The 17,131-nt window shown below is 52.6% G+C and overlaps 2 protein-coding genes across 2 annotated transcripts; both read right to left on the reverse strand.

Annotated features, from left to right (window-relative positions):
• Positions 1–2,421: 2,421 nt before the first annotated feature.
• Positions 2,422–3,378, reverse strand: LOC144278857 (olfactory receptor 5C1-like). Its single transcript, XM_077840211.1, has one exon. The coding sequence runs from the start codon at positions 3,376–3,378 to the stop codon at positions 2,422–2,424; it is 957 nt and encodes a 318-aa protein (XP_077696337.1).
• A 5,947-nt stretch (positions 3,379–9,325) lies between these two features.
• LOC144278858 (olfactory receptor 1J1-like) lies at positions 9,326–10,264 on the reverse strand. The gene has a single exon (XM_077840212.1). It carries the CDS (start codon positions 10,262–10,264, stop codon positions 9,326–9,328), a length of 939 nt encoding a protein of 312 aa, XP_077696338.1.
• Positions 10,265–17,131: the final 6,867 nt, after the last annotated feature.

Raw genomic sequence — 17,131 nt, forward strand, 5'->3', positions numbered from 1 at the left:
GAGACTGACAAAAACCAGATACTGGGAGTCAAGGCAGGCTGGAGACAAGGAGGAGGATTTTCACAGGAATTCAGTATCTAAGGATCACTCCTCCTGGTGTATGATGTGCTGGCATTTAAACAATGCTGGGCCCCAAACCAAAATGGAGTCACATGTGCTAACTTTTCCTTAACAATTGGATGTACTTTTCCCTGTCAGGAAATGTATAAATAATAACCGCCCCCGCCACACACACCCACACACTTGTCGTGTGAATGACTCCTTTTCAGTCTGGGGGGTTACAATATCTGAGTCCGGGATAATTCTCTATCTCCCCTGCAGGGGAAAAATGGTCTGTCCCAAGCCCAGAGTGGCAGTTGGTTGCTCTTCCACCCCCATAGGGAGGGAGGGGGGGCAGTAATCACAGCCCTATATGGTGGGGGAGGGGGAGTAAACACAGCCCTATATGGCGGGGGAGGGGCGCACTTGCAGCCCTAGATGGCAGGAGAACAAGGGGAAATGGCTCCCACAAGATGAGTCTACATGTGGCCGTGAAGCAAGGTAGCTTGTAGGAAAGGTGCCCCCTACTGTTAAGATGGGTTCATAAATGCCAAGGCCAGAAAGGCCCGTTGGGATCATCCTGTCTAACCCCCCCGCCCCCTGCGCGCCATATGGCCCAGGCCCTAGGTCAGTCCTGGGTTCATTCCTGTTTGAACCAGAGCAGATCTTTTAGACAAACACATTTGGTCCAGAAGATTGAGAGACCCGAGCCGTCGGCCGGCACCATGTCTTGCCCTCGTCTGTCTGTCGCACTCGGAGCTGGGAGAGTTTTGAGATTATCGATTGATTCCAAACTGGGATCATCTCCTGGGACCCCTCTGTCACACAACCCAGAGAACGGCCCCAAGACAATTCGTAGAGCAGATCTCCTAGGGAAACACCCCAGCTTGATTGAAAAATTGTCAGGGATGGAAAATCCGCCATGACCCTTGGTCATTTGTCCCGACGATTAATTCCCCTCATCATTAAAAATGTACACCTTACTTCCAGTCTGAATTTGTCTAGCTTCAACGTCAGCCACTGGATCGGGTTAGACCTTCCTCTGCTAGACTAAAGAGCCTGTTATTAAATATTTATCCCTCATGTTGGTACTTATAGACTGGGCTCGAGTCACCCTTTCACCTTCTCTTTGTTCGGCGAAACAGATTGAGCTCCTGGCGTCTCTCACTACACAGCAGGGTTTCTAAATCTGGAGACTTGTGTTTTGCGGGAGTATAGTTGCATATATAAGACAAAACCCCTGATATCGGTTCGATCCTGGTGTTATCGGGACGTCAACTCACCCTAACCAGGACTGCGGTTGCACCAGAGCCAAATACAGAGGAACTAGAACCAATCTCCAATCTAGTCAAGAGTCCCCTGTTTATCTATTTAACATAGGAATACACAGCACAGACACACCCATCCCCACCCAGGTCTCCCTGTGCGCCCATGTCCAACTCCTCCCCGGTGTGCTCATTACTGATAATGAATCCACACCGCTCTGCCATCGTTAAGGCCCTGGTGCCCTCGGGAATGGGAGCGGGGGGTGGAGGCGGAACACCTGATGAGCTGTGGTGGAGTTTGTGGTAATTAACAGGACGTTTGTTTCCAAACTGGCATTGTCCAGGTGACAGAGTTCAGAGCTTCGTCCCCTGGTGCAAGAGCAGATCTCTGTGAGATGCTTGGAGTCAGTAAGACCCCCTGACTATGGTGCACAGAGGTTGGGCTGCAACCCCAGATTGCTGTGTCCAATTCTAGAGGGATTCCACCCCCCAGCAATGGCTGCAGGAGACTATCTGATTCCAAAGGGTGAGGAGAAGGTGTGGACGGGCGCTGTCCTGTCCAAAGCCTGCTCCTAGGGGCTGAGCGTGTAAGGGGCCGTGAAATGCAGAGACAGGATGGGGCCATTGGCCATTAGGGTTTCATGTTGTCAATGACGGCCTGAGAATAACCCTGGTGTCCCATGGGGACTGGGGGTGGTGGTTGGATTCAGGCAAACGGCCCCGTTGGTTTCCAGCGGGCATTTGTCCGAGTGAGGACGGGATACGGTCTACAGAAGAAGTGCTCACAGCTACAGTAGGGAGCCAGAAGGGCTGTCGGCCAGATTTTGTTCGTTTTTCTCAGGCCAGGGCTATGCTAAGAAGTTGGTTGACCCAACGACGTCACTCCAGGACGTGAAAAATCCGCACCCAGGAGAGATGTAGCTAAACCCAGCTAACCCCCAGTGTACACAGCACTGGGTCGATGGAAGAATTACTCCGTAAGACTTAGCTACCGCCTCCTTGGGAGGTGCATTACCTACGCCCACCCTTCGGAGTAGGTTACATCTACACTGAGGGACTACACCAATGCCGGTGCCGACTCTAAGCAGCCATCTTGCCCCATCTCCCCTTCCCTCGGTCACCCCTCCTCCAGCCCCTTCCTCAGCCCCCCCCAGACGCGGCGCCCGCCCAGGAGCCGCCTCGCCAGGGCCCCCTTGACGTCAGCGTTGCGCAGGCTGTAGATGGCGGGGTTGAGGGTGGGGATGACCACGGTGTAGAAGGCAGCAGCCATCTTGTCAGCCTGTGCGGCGTAGCTGCCTTCGGGCCGCAGGTACATGAAGATGAGGGTCCCGTAGAGCACGGCCACAGCTGCCAGGTGGGAGCCGCAGGTGGGGGCAGCCCGACGCAAGCCCGCCCGCCCCACGGCCCCGAGGATGAGCCCGTAGGAGGCCAGGATGGCCAGCAGGGTGACGCTCTGGATGGCACCGCAGATGGCCAGCAGCAGGGCCTGGTTGAGGCTGGTGTCGGCACAGGCCAGCTCCAGCACGGGTGGGATGTCGCAGAAGAAGCGGTCGAGGGCGCGGCTGCGGCAGAAGGGAAGGCGGAAGGCCAGGCCGGAGTGCACGGCCGCACTGGCCGCCCCGGCCGCGTAGGAGCCCAGCACCAGCCCGCGGCAGAGGCGGGGTGGCACGGCGGCCTGGTAGTGCAGCGGGCGGCAGACGGCGGCATAGCGGTCGTAGGCCATGGCGGCCAGCAGGCAGCACTCCGCGTCCCCCGCGGTGGCGAAGAGAAACATCTGGAGGGCGCAGGCCGGGCCAGGGAGGGCGGCCCAGCCGGCCAGCAGGCCCCACAGCATGACGGGGCCCACGGCGCAACAGGAGCAGAGGTCCAGCAGCGCCAAGTGGCTGAGAAAGTAGTACATGGGGGTGTGGAGGGAGCGGTCGGCCCGGATCAGAACCGCCAGGCCCAGGTTCCCTGCCAGGCCCAGCAGGACGACGGGCAATGCCAGCGAGAAGAGCAGCAGACTTAGGTCTCGGCGGGAGGGGAAGCCCACGAGGAGGAAGTCAGTCACCACTGTCCGGTTTGGCCCGGCCATGGGGGGGCACAGATCTGTGGGGAGGGAGCGTGGGTGAGAGCCTGCCCCTCTGCCAGTGCCCTCAGCCCAGGGTGGGGATGGCACTGCTCCTAGCGTCAAGGGTCTGGTGTTCGGGGAGGGCTGGCCTGGCACGGAGATGCAGCCACCTCTGGGGCGGAGCAGTTGGGGAACAGCCACACATAACGCCACACAACAGTTTAGGCTACGAAGCAAAGAATAAGCCAACATCCAAACACTCTTTAGGGACGTTGGCAGGCGAAAGGCATTGGTGAGGAAAGCGGGGTTCACGGCGTTCCCTTTGGAAAGAGGGGGCGGTGATTTAAACCTGCAGGCGCTACTGAGCTGCAGGGAGCTGCAAAGATGCCTGGGGCAGGGAGATGAGATAGAGGGACCTGGAGGCAGCGTGGGAATGTGGCGTGGGCAGACAGCAGGACGGGCACTCAGGACTCCTGGGTTCTATTCACAGCTCCGCTACTGACCGGCTGGGTTACGCTGGGCAAGTTACTTCACAACTCTAGGGCTCTGCTTCCCCTGGTGCATTTAGACTGGGAGCTCTCTAGGGCAGAGCCGGTCTCTCAGTGTGTGTCTGGGCAGCACTCGGCACGATGGGGCCCTGATCTTGGCAGGGTCTGGGCAGCACCTGGCATGACGGGGCCCTGATCTGTGCCCTGCTTAGTGCAACCCGCCCCCACCCCCGCCCCCTGTCATCTGCAGCCTCTTCGCGGTACCATAATACACATCCCCGTAAACCGTGGAGGGACACAGTTCCCAGCCTGGCTCTTTGACGGAAGAGGAACACCTGGTCGGGGTTGGTAGCTGAGAGCCCCAAGGCCCTGGTGTGATTAGGGGTGCACAATCAGAACAGAGGAGAGAGGTGGACGGTTCAGACAGCTTTGGGGAGACCCCCCCCCAGCCCTGAACACTGATTCCTCCATCCCAGACTGAACTGGACACACAGGGCTGGGGTGGGGGGTTCAGAGAGGAGCCCCAGGCCTGACAGAGGAGAGAAGGATTCACACAAGGGGGCTGAGGCTGAGAGGTACCGAGGGGGGTGGAGTAATCGCTAAGGGGATTCCCCCAAGCAGGGCAGGGATTAGACAGGAGGACAGTTAAAGAGAAAGAAGGAAAATTGCCTCCTGATGAGAGATAGAGGGACTGGGAGCCCTTTATGGGCAAAGCGTAGAGGGATTCACCACTGAGAACCCAGGAGTCCTGGGTCCCAGACCCCTCTGCTCTAACCCACCAGACCCCGCTCCCCTCCTGGAGCCAGGGATGGGACCCAGGCGTCCTGGCTCCCAGTGACTGTGGATGGACAGCTCCCTGAGCAGAGATGCACTCAGCCTGCGAGGAGGTGATGGGGGTCAGTGCGGAGAGGGTGTCCCAACCCAGGAAAGGCCCCTGGTCCCTTCCCTGCCCCAGGGCATCTGCCCTACCTGGTCAGTGGCAGGGTCCGCATCTTTCTCGGTGCTGGTGCCCACTGCTTTCCACCCGGGCAGTGCCCGGGCTTTTATGGCCCCCTTCCCTGGCATCCACGAGTCCTCCCCTGGCACCGACTCCCAGGCCTCCTGCCTGAGCCAATCCCCACCGTGCCAGCCTGGCCCCGCAGACAGAAGGGCTGGGCAAGCGCGTCACCCCCAGCTCCTGTCTGCAGGGATTCAGACGCAGGTGGCTAATTGCATGGGAAATTGGCGCTGAGGGCAGGGGGGCATGCTGGGCCACAGCTTCCCTCCCCCACCCCCACCCCCAAGTGCTCCCAGTAACCCACGTTCTAGCAGGGACAGCCTCGGATCTTCTGCCCTGTTGCCAGTCCCTCCGTGGCGCCAAAGGCGTCGGCCCTTTGCACCCAGCATGGTGGGAGGGAGATGCCATCCCATGGGCTTCCGAGGCTGGGCATCTGTGTTTTTTGAGACCCCACTCCCCTGCCAGACCCGGGGAGAGAACCCAGGAGTCCTGGCTCCCAGGCCCCCCATGCTCTAATCACTAGCCTCGACTCCCCTCCCGGAGCTGGGCTTTCCCCTAGGGTGTGAATTTTCTAGTCTCAGAAAGGGCCCCATTGCCTTGTGCATGTGAGGGGGGTAGTATCCAGTGGTTAGATCAGGAGGGGATGGGGGAATGAGGAGGCAGAGGGGCGACACGGCGGTTTACGTCCCTGGACTCCCTGAAGGGAATGTCCTGACACTGAAAGCGGTAGGAACAGAAGTGGGGGGCTCCCGTTGCCCCCACAGAAGCCCATTCTCCTACCCAGCAATTTGTTCTGCTTCTCAGCCCCAAACCAAACCTGCCCCCCCAATTCTGCCCCCTCCAGCATCGCATCAATTGTGCCCCCAAGAATGCGGCTGTTCCAAACCCCCACTGCAATCCAGGCCCCTCCAAACCCCCCATGAATTTTGCCCCCTGCAGCCCCCACCAGCTGGGGGTGAAAGAGGAGCGGCTGATGGGTTGCGGTGGGAGTTTGTGGTAATTAACAGGACCTTTGTCCCACAATCTCTCCAAGCTGGGCATTTTCCAAGGGACGGAGTTCAGAGATTCTCCCCCGGGTGCTAGATGCTTGAAGTCGTTAAGCACCCCGCAATTATGGTGCCCCAGATCCCCGTGTCCAAAAGACGTGTGGAGGAGACCAGCTGATTTCAAAAGGTTAGGAGAAGGTGCGGACGGGCTGCGTCCCGTCCAGAGCCCCCTTACGAGGGGCTGAGCATTTAAGGGGCTGTGAAGTGCAGAGACTGGACAGGGCCACTGGCCATTCGGGTCTCACATTGTCGGCGACGGACTGAGGACACCCCTCGTGTCACACGGGGTCAAGGATCGGCTGTTGGATTTTGGACTGGATGGGAGCCGGCGCCCCCTATGGGAGAGAGGCCTGGGTCTCCTTCCCTGCCCACCGGAGCTGGCCAGTGCACTACCCTGATGCCAGATTAGAGCCGGTGCCCCCGCGAGGGAAAAGACCCGTTTAGCCCATTCCCTGTCCCCAGAACTAGCCACTCCCTCCTGTGACAGTGCTGCATATAAAACCCGTCGGCGTTTATTCGCCAAGCGTCTGAGCCCGCTTACATTTTCACCCCGCTGCAAGAGGATGCGACTGAAGCATTTTTAATTTTACTTATTTATTCATTTCACAGTTGCAAGAAATGACGGGAGAGGTCGGCGCATCATTGCTTCATGACAGCCGACGTTGCGCTTCAGAAAGATAACGCTTGCTACCCGTGTCAACACAGGGGGTAGCTGGGTTAGTCTGTATCCACACAAACAACAAGGAGGCTGGTGGCGCCGGATGCATCTGAAGAAGTGGGTTTTTTACCCAGGAAAACTTATGCCCAAAGAAATCTGTTAGTCTTTAAGGTGCTGCCAGACTCCTTGTTGTTTTTGTGTCAACACAAATTGTCAGCATCACGAGGTCCAGCAAAATTGACATGGTAAATATCTTTGGATCCCATGCTAAGATGTTCTCAAGCAGCAGATTTCCCACTTTGCCCTGCTGCCGGTTTCGATGGTTGTCAGCAGAAATATTTCGTCGCCGGGTTGCGTGCATTGGGGGAAGTCGATGCTTACGCATAAAAAAATGAATCCTTCCAAGGTTACAGACGGAACACTATGTGCGTGTGCATGAAGCAAGATAGTGAATAGAAAAAGCACCACCTCATTATATATATATTTAGGGCTGTCAAGAGATTCAAAACATTAATTGTCATTAATTGCACGATTAATCGCACTGTTAAACAATCATAGAATACCGTTTCTGTTTAAAAATTCTCCATTTTCAAATGTGTTGATTTCATTTACAACACAGAGTACCAAAAGTGTACCGTGCTCCCTTTATATTTATTTTTGATTACAAATATTTGCACTGTAAAAAAGAAACAGGAGTAGTGGTATTTTTCAATTCATTTAATACAGAGGCAACCCACCACAAGTGGACTTTCAGTAGAGTCACTTTATTCCTTAAATATTACCTGGACACACATCTCACAGTCGTGATAAGTCACCAGCTTTCTGGAGATACCTCACAGGTTCCTTTTTATGGCTAAAGATCCCATAAGACAGGTGTTTGGTGGAGTGAGTTTGCCAGGACTGGGTTGCAAAGACCCGGGGACCCTTCACCAAGGCACCAAGGCACTTCTCTCACTGCTTCTTACCCAGTGGCCAAGCCACCAATGGGGCTGTATGAGGTTGTACCAGATCCTGCAGTTCTAACCAAAGGTCCTAGGTATGATTCCCTCTCAGGGGCTGTGGCTTTTTCATGGATTCTCAGAGTGTTAGGAATCATTAGGAAAGGGACAGATAATAAGACAGAAAATATCATTGTGCCCCTATATAAATCCACGGTCTGCCCACATATTGAATACTGTGTGCAGATCTGGTTGCCCCATCTCAAAAAAGATAGATTGCCCTGGAAAAGATTCAGAAAAGGGCAACAAAAATGGTTAGGGGCATGGAACAGCTTCCACTTGAGGACAGATGAAGAAGACTGAGACTTTTAAGCTTGGAAAAGAGACAGCTAAGGGGGGATATGAGAGAGGTCTATAAAATCATAACGGGTGTGGAGAAAGTAAATAAGGAAGTGTTATTTACTCCACATAACACAAGAACTAGGGGTCACTGTAGTGATGCGATGACTCACCGGCACGACACCTCCTGCTGGTTGTCTCGGGAATTAGCTCTACCAGCCCAGAGCAGACCCATGTCTTGCCTGCCACTGGCCCTCGTGTCCCTCCCGGACCCCAGTGCCCTTTACCCTGGGGTTCTGCCTCAGCAGTACACCCACTCTGGGACTCCCCTCCCTGGGGAACCCCAACTCTCTAAACCCACCTTGCCTCAGTGGCTATTGCCAGTCATCGTCTAACCCCTGCTCACTGGGGAAGACTGCAGTGTAATGGCCGCTCATCATTGGCAAGGGGTTAGGACCTGCTGCCTCTGCCTATTCCCAGGCTGGCCCTCTGCAGCCCCAGTACCTTTCCTGGCCTTTAGCAAGGCCTGCAGCCTGGGGGTTTACCAGGCTGGAGCTCTCCCACTCCCTTTGCCCTTCCCCAGCACTGCTCCACTTAAGGTACCTCACTCTCAGGCAGCTCAACCCTTCCCGCTCCAAGGCTAGAGTGAGACTCCCCAGCTTCTGACCTTCAGCCTTCTTATAAGGCCAGTTGTGGCGTGACTGGGGCATGGCCCCAGCTGTGGCTGCTTCCCCCAATCAGCCAAGCTTTTCCCTAGCTGCAGCCCTCCCCAGGGCTGCTTTAACCACTTCAGGGCCAGAGCGGGGTAACCACCCCGCTACAGTCACCCAATGAAATGAATAGGCAGCAGGTTTAAAATAAACAAAAGGAAGTATTTTTTTTCACACAACACACAGTCAGCCTGTGGAACTCCTTGCCAGAGGATGTTGTGAAGGCCAAGACTATAACAGGGTTGAAAGAAAAACTAGATAAGTTCATGGAGGATAGGTCCATCAATGGCTTTTAGCCAGGATGGGCAGGGATCGTTTCCCTAGCCTCTGTTTGTCAAAAGCTGGAAACAGGCAACAGGAGATGGACACTTAATGATTCTTGTTCTGTTTATTCTCTCTGGGGAACCTGGCATTGGTCACTGTTAGCAGACAGGACACTGGGCTAGATGGACCATTGGTCTGACCCAGTATGGCCGTTCTTATGTTCACAACTTTGACTCTTTGGGCCCATTTATACTATCTAAATTAATACAACAGATCTTGTGGTTGATCCAGTCTGGGCATGCCCTTGAGAACATGCCTTAATTTACCCCCTTTTCTATGGAAAGACTTAGGTTGCATGTAAGTGTGTGTGTGTAGGTGGGTGTGACCCTGCATATGTGTTAGTTCCACCAGCCTTATGTCTGAGGAGAAAAGAACCCAGGTATCCTGGTGGTCCTAAGGGGAAAAGGTTCCCTGGACACATCTAGGGTGGAAAGTCCATACCCAGTGCACTGATGGAGCCGCAGGCTGGACTCACGTGCCCCGAGCCAGTATCTTCCTCCTTGCCCTCCTCAGGGCTGCAGCCACGTCCTTGTTCCTCAGGCTGTAGATGAGGGGGTTCAGGGCGGGTGCCACCGCTGTGTAGACGATGGCCACCTGCTGGTCACGCTCCTGGACATAGCTGGATGCTGGCCGGAAGTATATCCAGGCCACGGAGCCATAAAAGAGCGTCACCACGGTCAGGTGGGAGCTGCAGGTGGAGAGGGCCTTGCGCAGGCTGTGGGCAGAGTGCAGGCGGCCCACAGTGACCCCTATGCAGGCGTAGGAGGCCAGAATGAAGATGAAAGGGGCCAGCACCACCAGGACACCTTCAGTGAAGGCTGCCAACTCATTGGAGAAGGGCCGGGTGCAGGAAAGGTGCAGCAGGGGTGGCAGGTCGCAGAAGAAGTGCTGCAGGTAGTGGCTGCAGTAGCGCAGCTGGGTGGCCATGATGGTGTGCAGCAGGGAGTGGGGGATCACCACGGCCCAGGAGGCGGCAGCCATCTTGAGGCAAAGGGGCCGCGTCACCACGGCAGCATAGCGCAGTGGGTTGCAGATGGCCACATAGCGGTCATAGGCCATGGCGGCCAGCAGGTAACCCTCCATGTTGCCCACAGCCATGAAGAGGAAGAGCTGGGCCATGCAGCTGGCAAAGGGGATGGCCCGATGCTGGGTCAGGGCATGCACCAGGGCCTGGGGCAGGGTGATGGAGGCGAAGCTCATGTCCAGCACAGCCAGCTGGCTGAGGAGGAAGTACATGGGGCTGCGGAGCTGGGGGTCAGTCCACACTGCCCCAAGCAGCAGAGAGTTGCCAGCTAGGTTCACCAGGTATGTGGTCAGGAGCCCTGCGAAGATCAGCAGCTTCAGGTCCCGGCGTTCGGACAGACCCAGGAGCACGAACTCAGAGACAGATGTCCAGTTGGCATAGTCCATGGCGAGGGACCGTGGTGGCACCTGAGCGGAGAGGAGAAGGGAGTCACTAGTGATGTAACGTGCTGACGAATTATGCCAGCCCTCTTTGGATAACGGTTTAACTGCTCAATTTTGTTTTAAAATTGTTCCATGTTGGAGACACCAACCCAACCCTCGCTGGGTTCTGCTCATGGTTATTGACCCTTGCTGTTAAAAATTTACACCTTACTTCTTGTCTGAATTTGTCTAGCTTCAACTTCCAGACACCGGCACTCAGTATTCCTTTGTCTACCAGACTGATGCTCTATGACACTGGCAAACCAAGCTCCTGCTCTTGCCAAGACAGCAGGCAAAAGCTAAGGACTAACAAACTCATAACTGGAGGCCAGAGCGGTTCACCTGTATGGTAGTTTTGCTCAAAACAGGGATTAGTCTCATAAGACTGTATTTAGCGTTTTGATTCTATGTAATGCTTGTAAATTGCTGCCAGCATTAATCTCACTGACAATGTCGGTATTCCAAGCTGTAAGAAAATATGTATGTTTTGCTTTATAACTTAGAAATTGTTTGCTCTGAACTTGGGAACCCTCCCCGCCACCCATCCAGAAGGACTATCCAGATCAGATGGGCCACCAAGGATCATCGCAATGCAACGGATTGGTTAATGACCTTGTCACACCTGCGAAATGCTATGTGCAAGAAGGTTCATCCTGGGGTCTCGGAAGCTGAATGAAGGAAATAAAACAGAGTCACAGGAAAACCATCCATCTCTTTGTCGTTTGAACTCCGACAGGGCCAGACACCAAAATGAAGCCAGAGAGCCCCAGGGTTTACCTCTTGGGTCTGCCCTGAAAGACACTTTGATGGGACAGAACTCTATAGGTCGGTCACTCACAGGATTTCAATGACAACTCATTGATGTGTATGTATTTGCTCACTTTAACCTGTGAACAACTCTCTTCTCTCTTTTTCCCAGTTAATAAACCTTTATTCCAGGGTGGTTACAGGTGTTGTCTTTGGGGACTGGAAGCAACCTGAATGTGGCAGGATTTTTGGTGGAAGTGACCATCGATCACTACAGACCTCAAGGTGTCATCAAGTCCAGCCTCCAATGCTGGGGCCTAGTAAACCTAGACCAGGTGTTTGTCTGGCCTCTTCTTAGAAACCTCCAATGACTACAGATCCCACTATTGGAAGCCGGCTCCAAAGTTTGACTACCCTCAGAGTTAGAAAGTTTTTCCTAACCTCTAACCTAAACCTCCCTTGCTGCAGATTATGTGGACATAGAGAACAATGGAGTCCCGTCCTCATTATAACAGCCCGTAACAAATGTAAAGACTGTTCTTCTTTTCTCAGGACTAAACATGCTCTGTGTTTTTAACCCTCTCTTCTAGGTCAGTTTTCTAAACCTTTCCTCATTCCTGTTGCTCTCCTCTGGACTCTCTCCAGTTTGACCACATCTTTCTTGAAGTGTGGTGTCCAGAACTGGACACAATATTCCAGCTGAGACCTCATCAGTGCCAAGTAGGGCGGGACAGTTACATCTTGTGTCTGATATACAACATTCCTAGTAACACACCCCAGAATATTAGCCTTTTTTCACAACTGTTTCAATTTGTTGACTCACCAGTTATTTCCCATTTTCTAGCTGCGCCTTCGCCTGTCCCTGCCCTAAGTGAAGTACTTTGCTCTTCTCATTTTTTCAGTGCCACCTTGTTGTATTCAGACTGATTCTCTGATTTGTTGAGGTGGCTTTGAATTCACACCCTGGCCTCCAAAGTGCTTGCAACCCCTCCCAGCTTGGGATCAGCTGTACATTTCATAAGTGAGCCCTCCACTCCATTATCCAAGTCATTAATGAAAATACTGGCTAGTCCCGGACCCTGGACCGTCTCCTGCAGGACCCTGCTAGATATGCCTTCCCAGTTTGACCAAGAACCGTGAAAATTACTCTTTGAGGGCAGTCTTTTGGCCAGTTGTACACCCACCTTTTAGTAATTTCATCTAGACTACACTGGGGGGGGAAATAACTTCCTGACAGCTTCAGATGACCAAATGAAGCCCTGAAGCATGAGGTTGGAATCTTGTCATTGTTATAATACCAAGCTCCAAGTGTTACAGACATGCTGAGGGAAATGCAGGTAATTCTTTTCTCTGCAAGGCCCATGAAGGAGTGAAAAGGGGATTCACAGAGTCCAAGGCGAGAAAGGAGGGAGGTTCTGAAATAACCTTCCACTTGGAAAACAGCCTAACTGATGTTATTGGGGCCCGCAATTCATAAAGGAGGTTGATCACCTGGAGAGGGTTCAGAGAAGAGCCCCAGAAATGACTGAAGGATTGGAAAACCTGCCTGATAGTGAGAGATGCAAGGAGCACAAGCTATTTAGTTTAACAAAGAGAAGGTTAAAGGGCAACTTGATGCCAATCTAGAAGTGTCGAGATGGGGAACAATAATTTGAATAATGGGCTCTTTGATCTAGCAGAGAATGGTCTAACCCAATCCAGTGGCTGGAAGTTAAAGTTAGCCATGGTGGCTGTGATAGCCGGAACTTGAGTCCATGACTCAGGAGGGGGCCTGTAGGAAAGCCCTAGATACCACAAGATTTGAGTTAAAGTTTATGAGAGTCACACCGTGGCGCGTACGCCGCTGAATATTTCCAAGCATGCACAGGTGCTACACAGGATGTCTGGAAAACCTACCTGAGAAGGGCTCAGTCTGCTTAGTTCATCGAAGAGCCAGTGAAGACAGGACTTGGTACCAGTTTGGAAACATGCTCGCAACCCTTCACCCGCATCTGGATCCTGCCTGCAGCCCTGGGCCCCCACAGCACCACACGGGAAATGCAGAATGACCAGAGGCTTGGGGACAGGTCAGGATCTGGGAAAACTCTCCTGTGAAGAGAGATGAGAAAGATCAGGATTGTGTAAAGTGTAAGAGGGAGCATGACACGATGAAAATGGGACAGAGAAAAGAGCTTGGGGGATTCTGTCCTCCCTGTCACATAGCACAGGAACAAGGAGACAGCCCATGAACTTATGGTGAGAAATTCAAAAGACATACTCATGCACGCAGGGACTGTGGAACTCATTGCCACAGGATGGCATTGAGGCTAAAACCTAGCATGATTCAAAGAGGGACTGGACATTTCCAAGGGGAAGAGGAACATCCAAAGTCAGATTCTCTCAAACTAACTAAACATTGTGGAAGTGATCTTAAACCTCATGCTTCAGGGAGGTTTGAAACCTCTAGCTACAAGTGGTTAGGAGGGAATTTCATGCAGGGTGGACAGTTGCAAATCCCCCACCTTCTTCTGCAGGATCTCAGCTTGTGATATTGGCCCGGGCTGGGGATGGATTCTGTATGAGAGGGGAATTATTCTGACCCAGTCTGGCCATTTCTACTCCAGATCTGCCCCTTTCAACTCACACACAAGGACCATCGTTCATGATAAATCTTTGATGGCCAGCAAAGGGCTCTGATTTTGCCTCCTCCTACCCAAACTTTCCTTCAAAAAATGTCCACCTGCACAAGTCAGAAATTTCCCACCAGATCGCTTTCTCCCTCCCCTCTGTAGGTGGAAAACTTTTTTTTTTTCAGCAAAATGGGAAATGTCCCACCTTTATGGAAAATCCCCAGCTTTCCCTCAAAAAAGCCCAATGTTTTTCTCAGTTCGGGGCCAGCAAAACCCTAAAATTTCAGGCTAAAATCATGAAAAAATATCTTTGGATTTTCAGGTTTCAGAGTAGCAGCCGTGTTAGTCTGTATTCGCAAAAAGAAGAGGAGGACTTGTGGCACCTTAGAGACGAACCAATTTATTTGAGCATGAGCTTTCATGAGCTACAGCTCACTTCATCTGGAATTTGTTTTTTCTTTCCAGGGGCTATTAACGGCAGAGTTGCCCACATGTATAAATGAGCATATGCAGCTTTAATGAAGCAAGCCCCTTTATTAAATTGCAGCAATGGAGGTTTAGATTAGATGTTAAGAGACACTTTCTAACAGGCTAGCGAAGCCCTGGGAGAAATGACCCAGGGCAGTTGGTGGAATCTCTGTGTGGGAAGTTTTTAAGAACGGGTTAGTCAACCCCAGTCAGGGATGGTCTAGATAATATTTAGTCCTGCCTCAGGAGACTGGATAGATCAAGGGCCCTTCCAGGCCTACATTTCTGTGATTTGAGTTGTAAGGTGAAAGCAGGACAGAGAAAACACCTTAAGACAACAACTCGGATGCTAAGACGCTTCCCAGAGATCGCCCCAGGGCCCTGGTTGGGGTCTGTCCTTGAAACTTCGCAAGTTCATAGCAGACCATGATCACAAACCTATCAGCAGGGCGTAGCTTCAGGGCATAGCTTCAAAAGGCTGGAGTGGGTTTTATGCGTAAATGGAATTGACATCTTCTTAGACATCCCCCACACAAGCCTCCTGATGCTGCTTGGCCACGTTTCTGTTCTTATCTGATTCATCATTCCATCTGGTCTTTTGAAGTGTTTTCTCATGGATGTGTAGGTGGGTGGGTTCATGGAGACCCTCTAGCGCAGTGGTTCTCAACCAGGGGGACACGCACCCCTGGGGGTACACAGAGATCTTCCAGAGGGGTGCAGCAGCTCATCTAGATATTTGCCTAGTTTTACAACAGGCTACAGAAAAGTCATGAGGGAACTCCGTCCAAACTAAAATTTCATACAGACAGTGACTTTTTTATGCTGCTCTACGTCCTATTCACTGAAATGCAATTACAATATTTATATTCCAGTGAATTTATTTTATAATTACATGGTAAAAATGAGAACGTCAGCCATTTGTCAGTAATAGCGGGAGGTGACACGTCTGCATTTTACATCTGATTTCAGAAGCAAGTCGTTTTGAAGTGAGGTGAAACTTGGCGGGAGGCAAGACAAATCAGACTCCTGAAAGGGGTTCAGTCGTCTGGAAAGAGACACATCTAGAGAGACACATCTAGAGCTCTCCCCTCACTGAATTTCTAGCTTGGATCTTTTAGAAAAACATCTCGTCTCGGCTGAAAAGATGTCCATGGTGGTGAATCCACCACGCCTGTCAGAAGATTGTGCCCGTCATTAACTATGCTCGCCGTTATACATTTACACTTTTGTTTACAGGCCAATTTTGTCTAGCTTCAGCTTCCGGCCATAACACATCCCATCCCACCTGCCCCCTAAGAAAGGTTTCATGTCATCCCGGGCCCCAGTAATGCAGAACCTTTGCAATTAATGCAAAGGACCCCAAAGAGAATTCAACTGAATTCAATATGGTCACCCAAGGGTATTGCGAGAAATGGCCCCTTCTGTCCATGAAAAGCTTGGGAAAGGTCTGATGAAAATGCTCCTTTTTTCACAGATCTTTTTCAGGGGGCTGGGTATGAAACAAGGCCCCCCTTCGAGCTCTCGGTTTGAGCCTGTCACTACGTGGAGAAACGGTCTCTGCAGGAAATCGAAGCTCATGCTGAAGGCGACACGGCAGAGACAGCTCCGGGTGTCCCGAGAGCCCCCATCCCGGGGAGATGGACAAAGACTGGAGACAGGCTCCATACGGCAAGCAAGGGTCTGCTGAGCAGGGACCCACCAGCACATAGGGTCCTTCCCCTGGCACCATCAAAGCACCTGACTAGACAGGGGGACACATGAGGGTGGAGATGGAGGGGCCGGGGCTGGGGCTGGGACTGCCGGAGGCAATTCTGAGTGGGGAACGTCTTTCTGTTCAGAGTCTAGATACCAGGGGGAGGGAAGGACAGATGGAAGCACAGGACATGGGTTTTTCCCTGCTGTCCTTCTCCCGCATCCGTCCTGGTCCCTGACCCCCCCAGCTCCCCTGCCCAACCCCCCATCCAGCCTGCATTGCGTTCCCAGACTCTCCCCTGCCTTCCCCCCATCCCCGATACACAGCCTCACCTTGGACAAGGATGCCTGGCGCTTGCCTTCCCCCAACATCTGCATAGGAACGGCCACCCATCCATAAAGATAAACCCCAGAAACCAGGCCCTGGGGGCAGCAGAGCCGGCCTTAATTAGCCCCCGGGAGACAGTGACTGAGAAAACAGTCATTAATGCTCAACCGAGCTGCCCCCAAAGCTGGCAGGCGTGGGGGGACTCCATGAACTCCTGTCATCTTGGGAGGTCTCCCCATGAAACATCATAGGGCAGCCAGTTGCCAAGTCTGCTGACTCGCTCCCCTGCACTCTCCAGTCCCTGGAAACTGGCAACCCACAGAAATTCCACTTCCTCTCCCCCCAGAAGGTGCAGCGTGCCTCAGTTTACCAGTTTTCCCTTATCTCTCCAGCTTCTGGACACCACCCATGAGCACTTCTAATAAAACCAAAGATGGCTCATTTAAGAAAGAACAAGAATTTCCATGAGCCTCAAGAGAGAAAGGTTACAAGACAAAACAAGAATCACACAACACAAGGCTAGTCTTCATATAGTTACTTCCCTAGCTAATAAAGTCGGTTTCCCCTTCTCTCGAAGAGCAAACAGTTGGATCCTGGTTCTTCTGGGCCTGGCCAGCTCAGCATCAGTTGGCTGGGTCCACAAGGACCAGGATCCAAATGTTCACAAAAGCTCCCTCGCTAAGGGGTTTTCCTCAGGGAATGGAGCCTTTCCCGACACTCTATGATGCTGACCGCAAATTTTTGTCATTATTCATAGCCAGGACTAGCTGCTGCCCGTGGTAATGTCCCTTTTCCCAACGGTTTCAACTCTGTGGACACGCAGTTAACCTGTGGAACTCGCTGTCAGGGGATGTTGTGAAAACCAAGAGAAGAATCAGGCTCGAAACAGAATGAGATGTTTGTGGAGGATAAATCCAGGGATGGGTATTAAGCAAGATGATCAGGGATGCGACTGTCAATATTAATCCATTACGCTGTAGGTATAAC

The sequence above is a fragment of the Eretmochelys imbricata genome, chromosome 23 (genome assembly GCF_965152235.1).
Source record: "Eretmochelys imbricata isolate rEreImb1 chromosome 23, rEreImb1.hap1, whole genome shotgun sequence".
NCBI lineage: Eukaryota > Metazoa > Chordata > Testudines > Cheloniidae > Eretmochelys > Eretmochelys imbricata.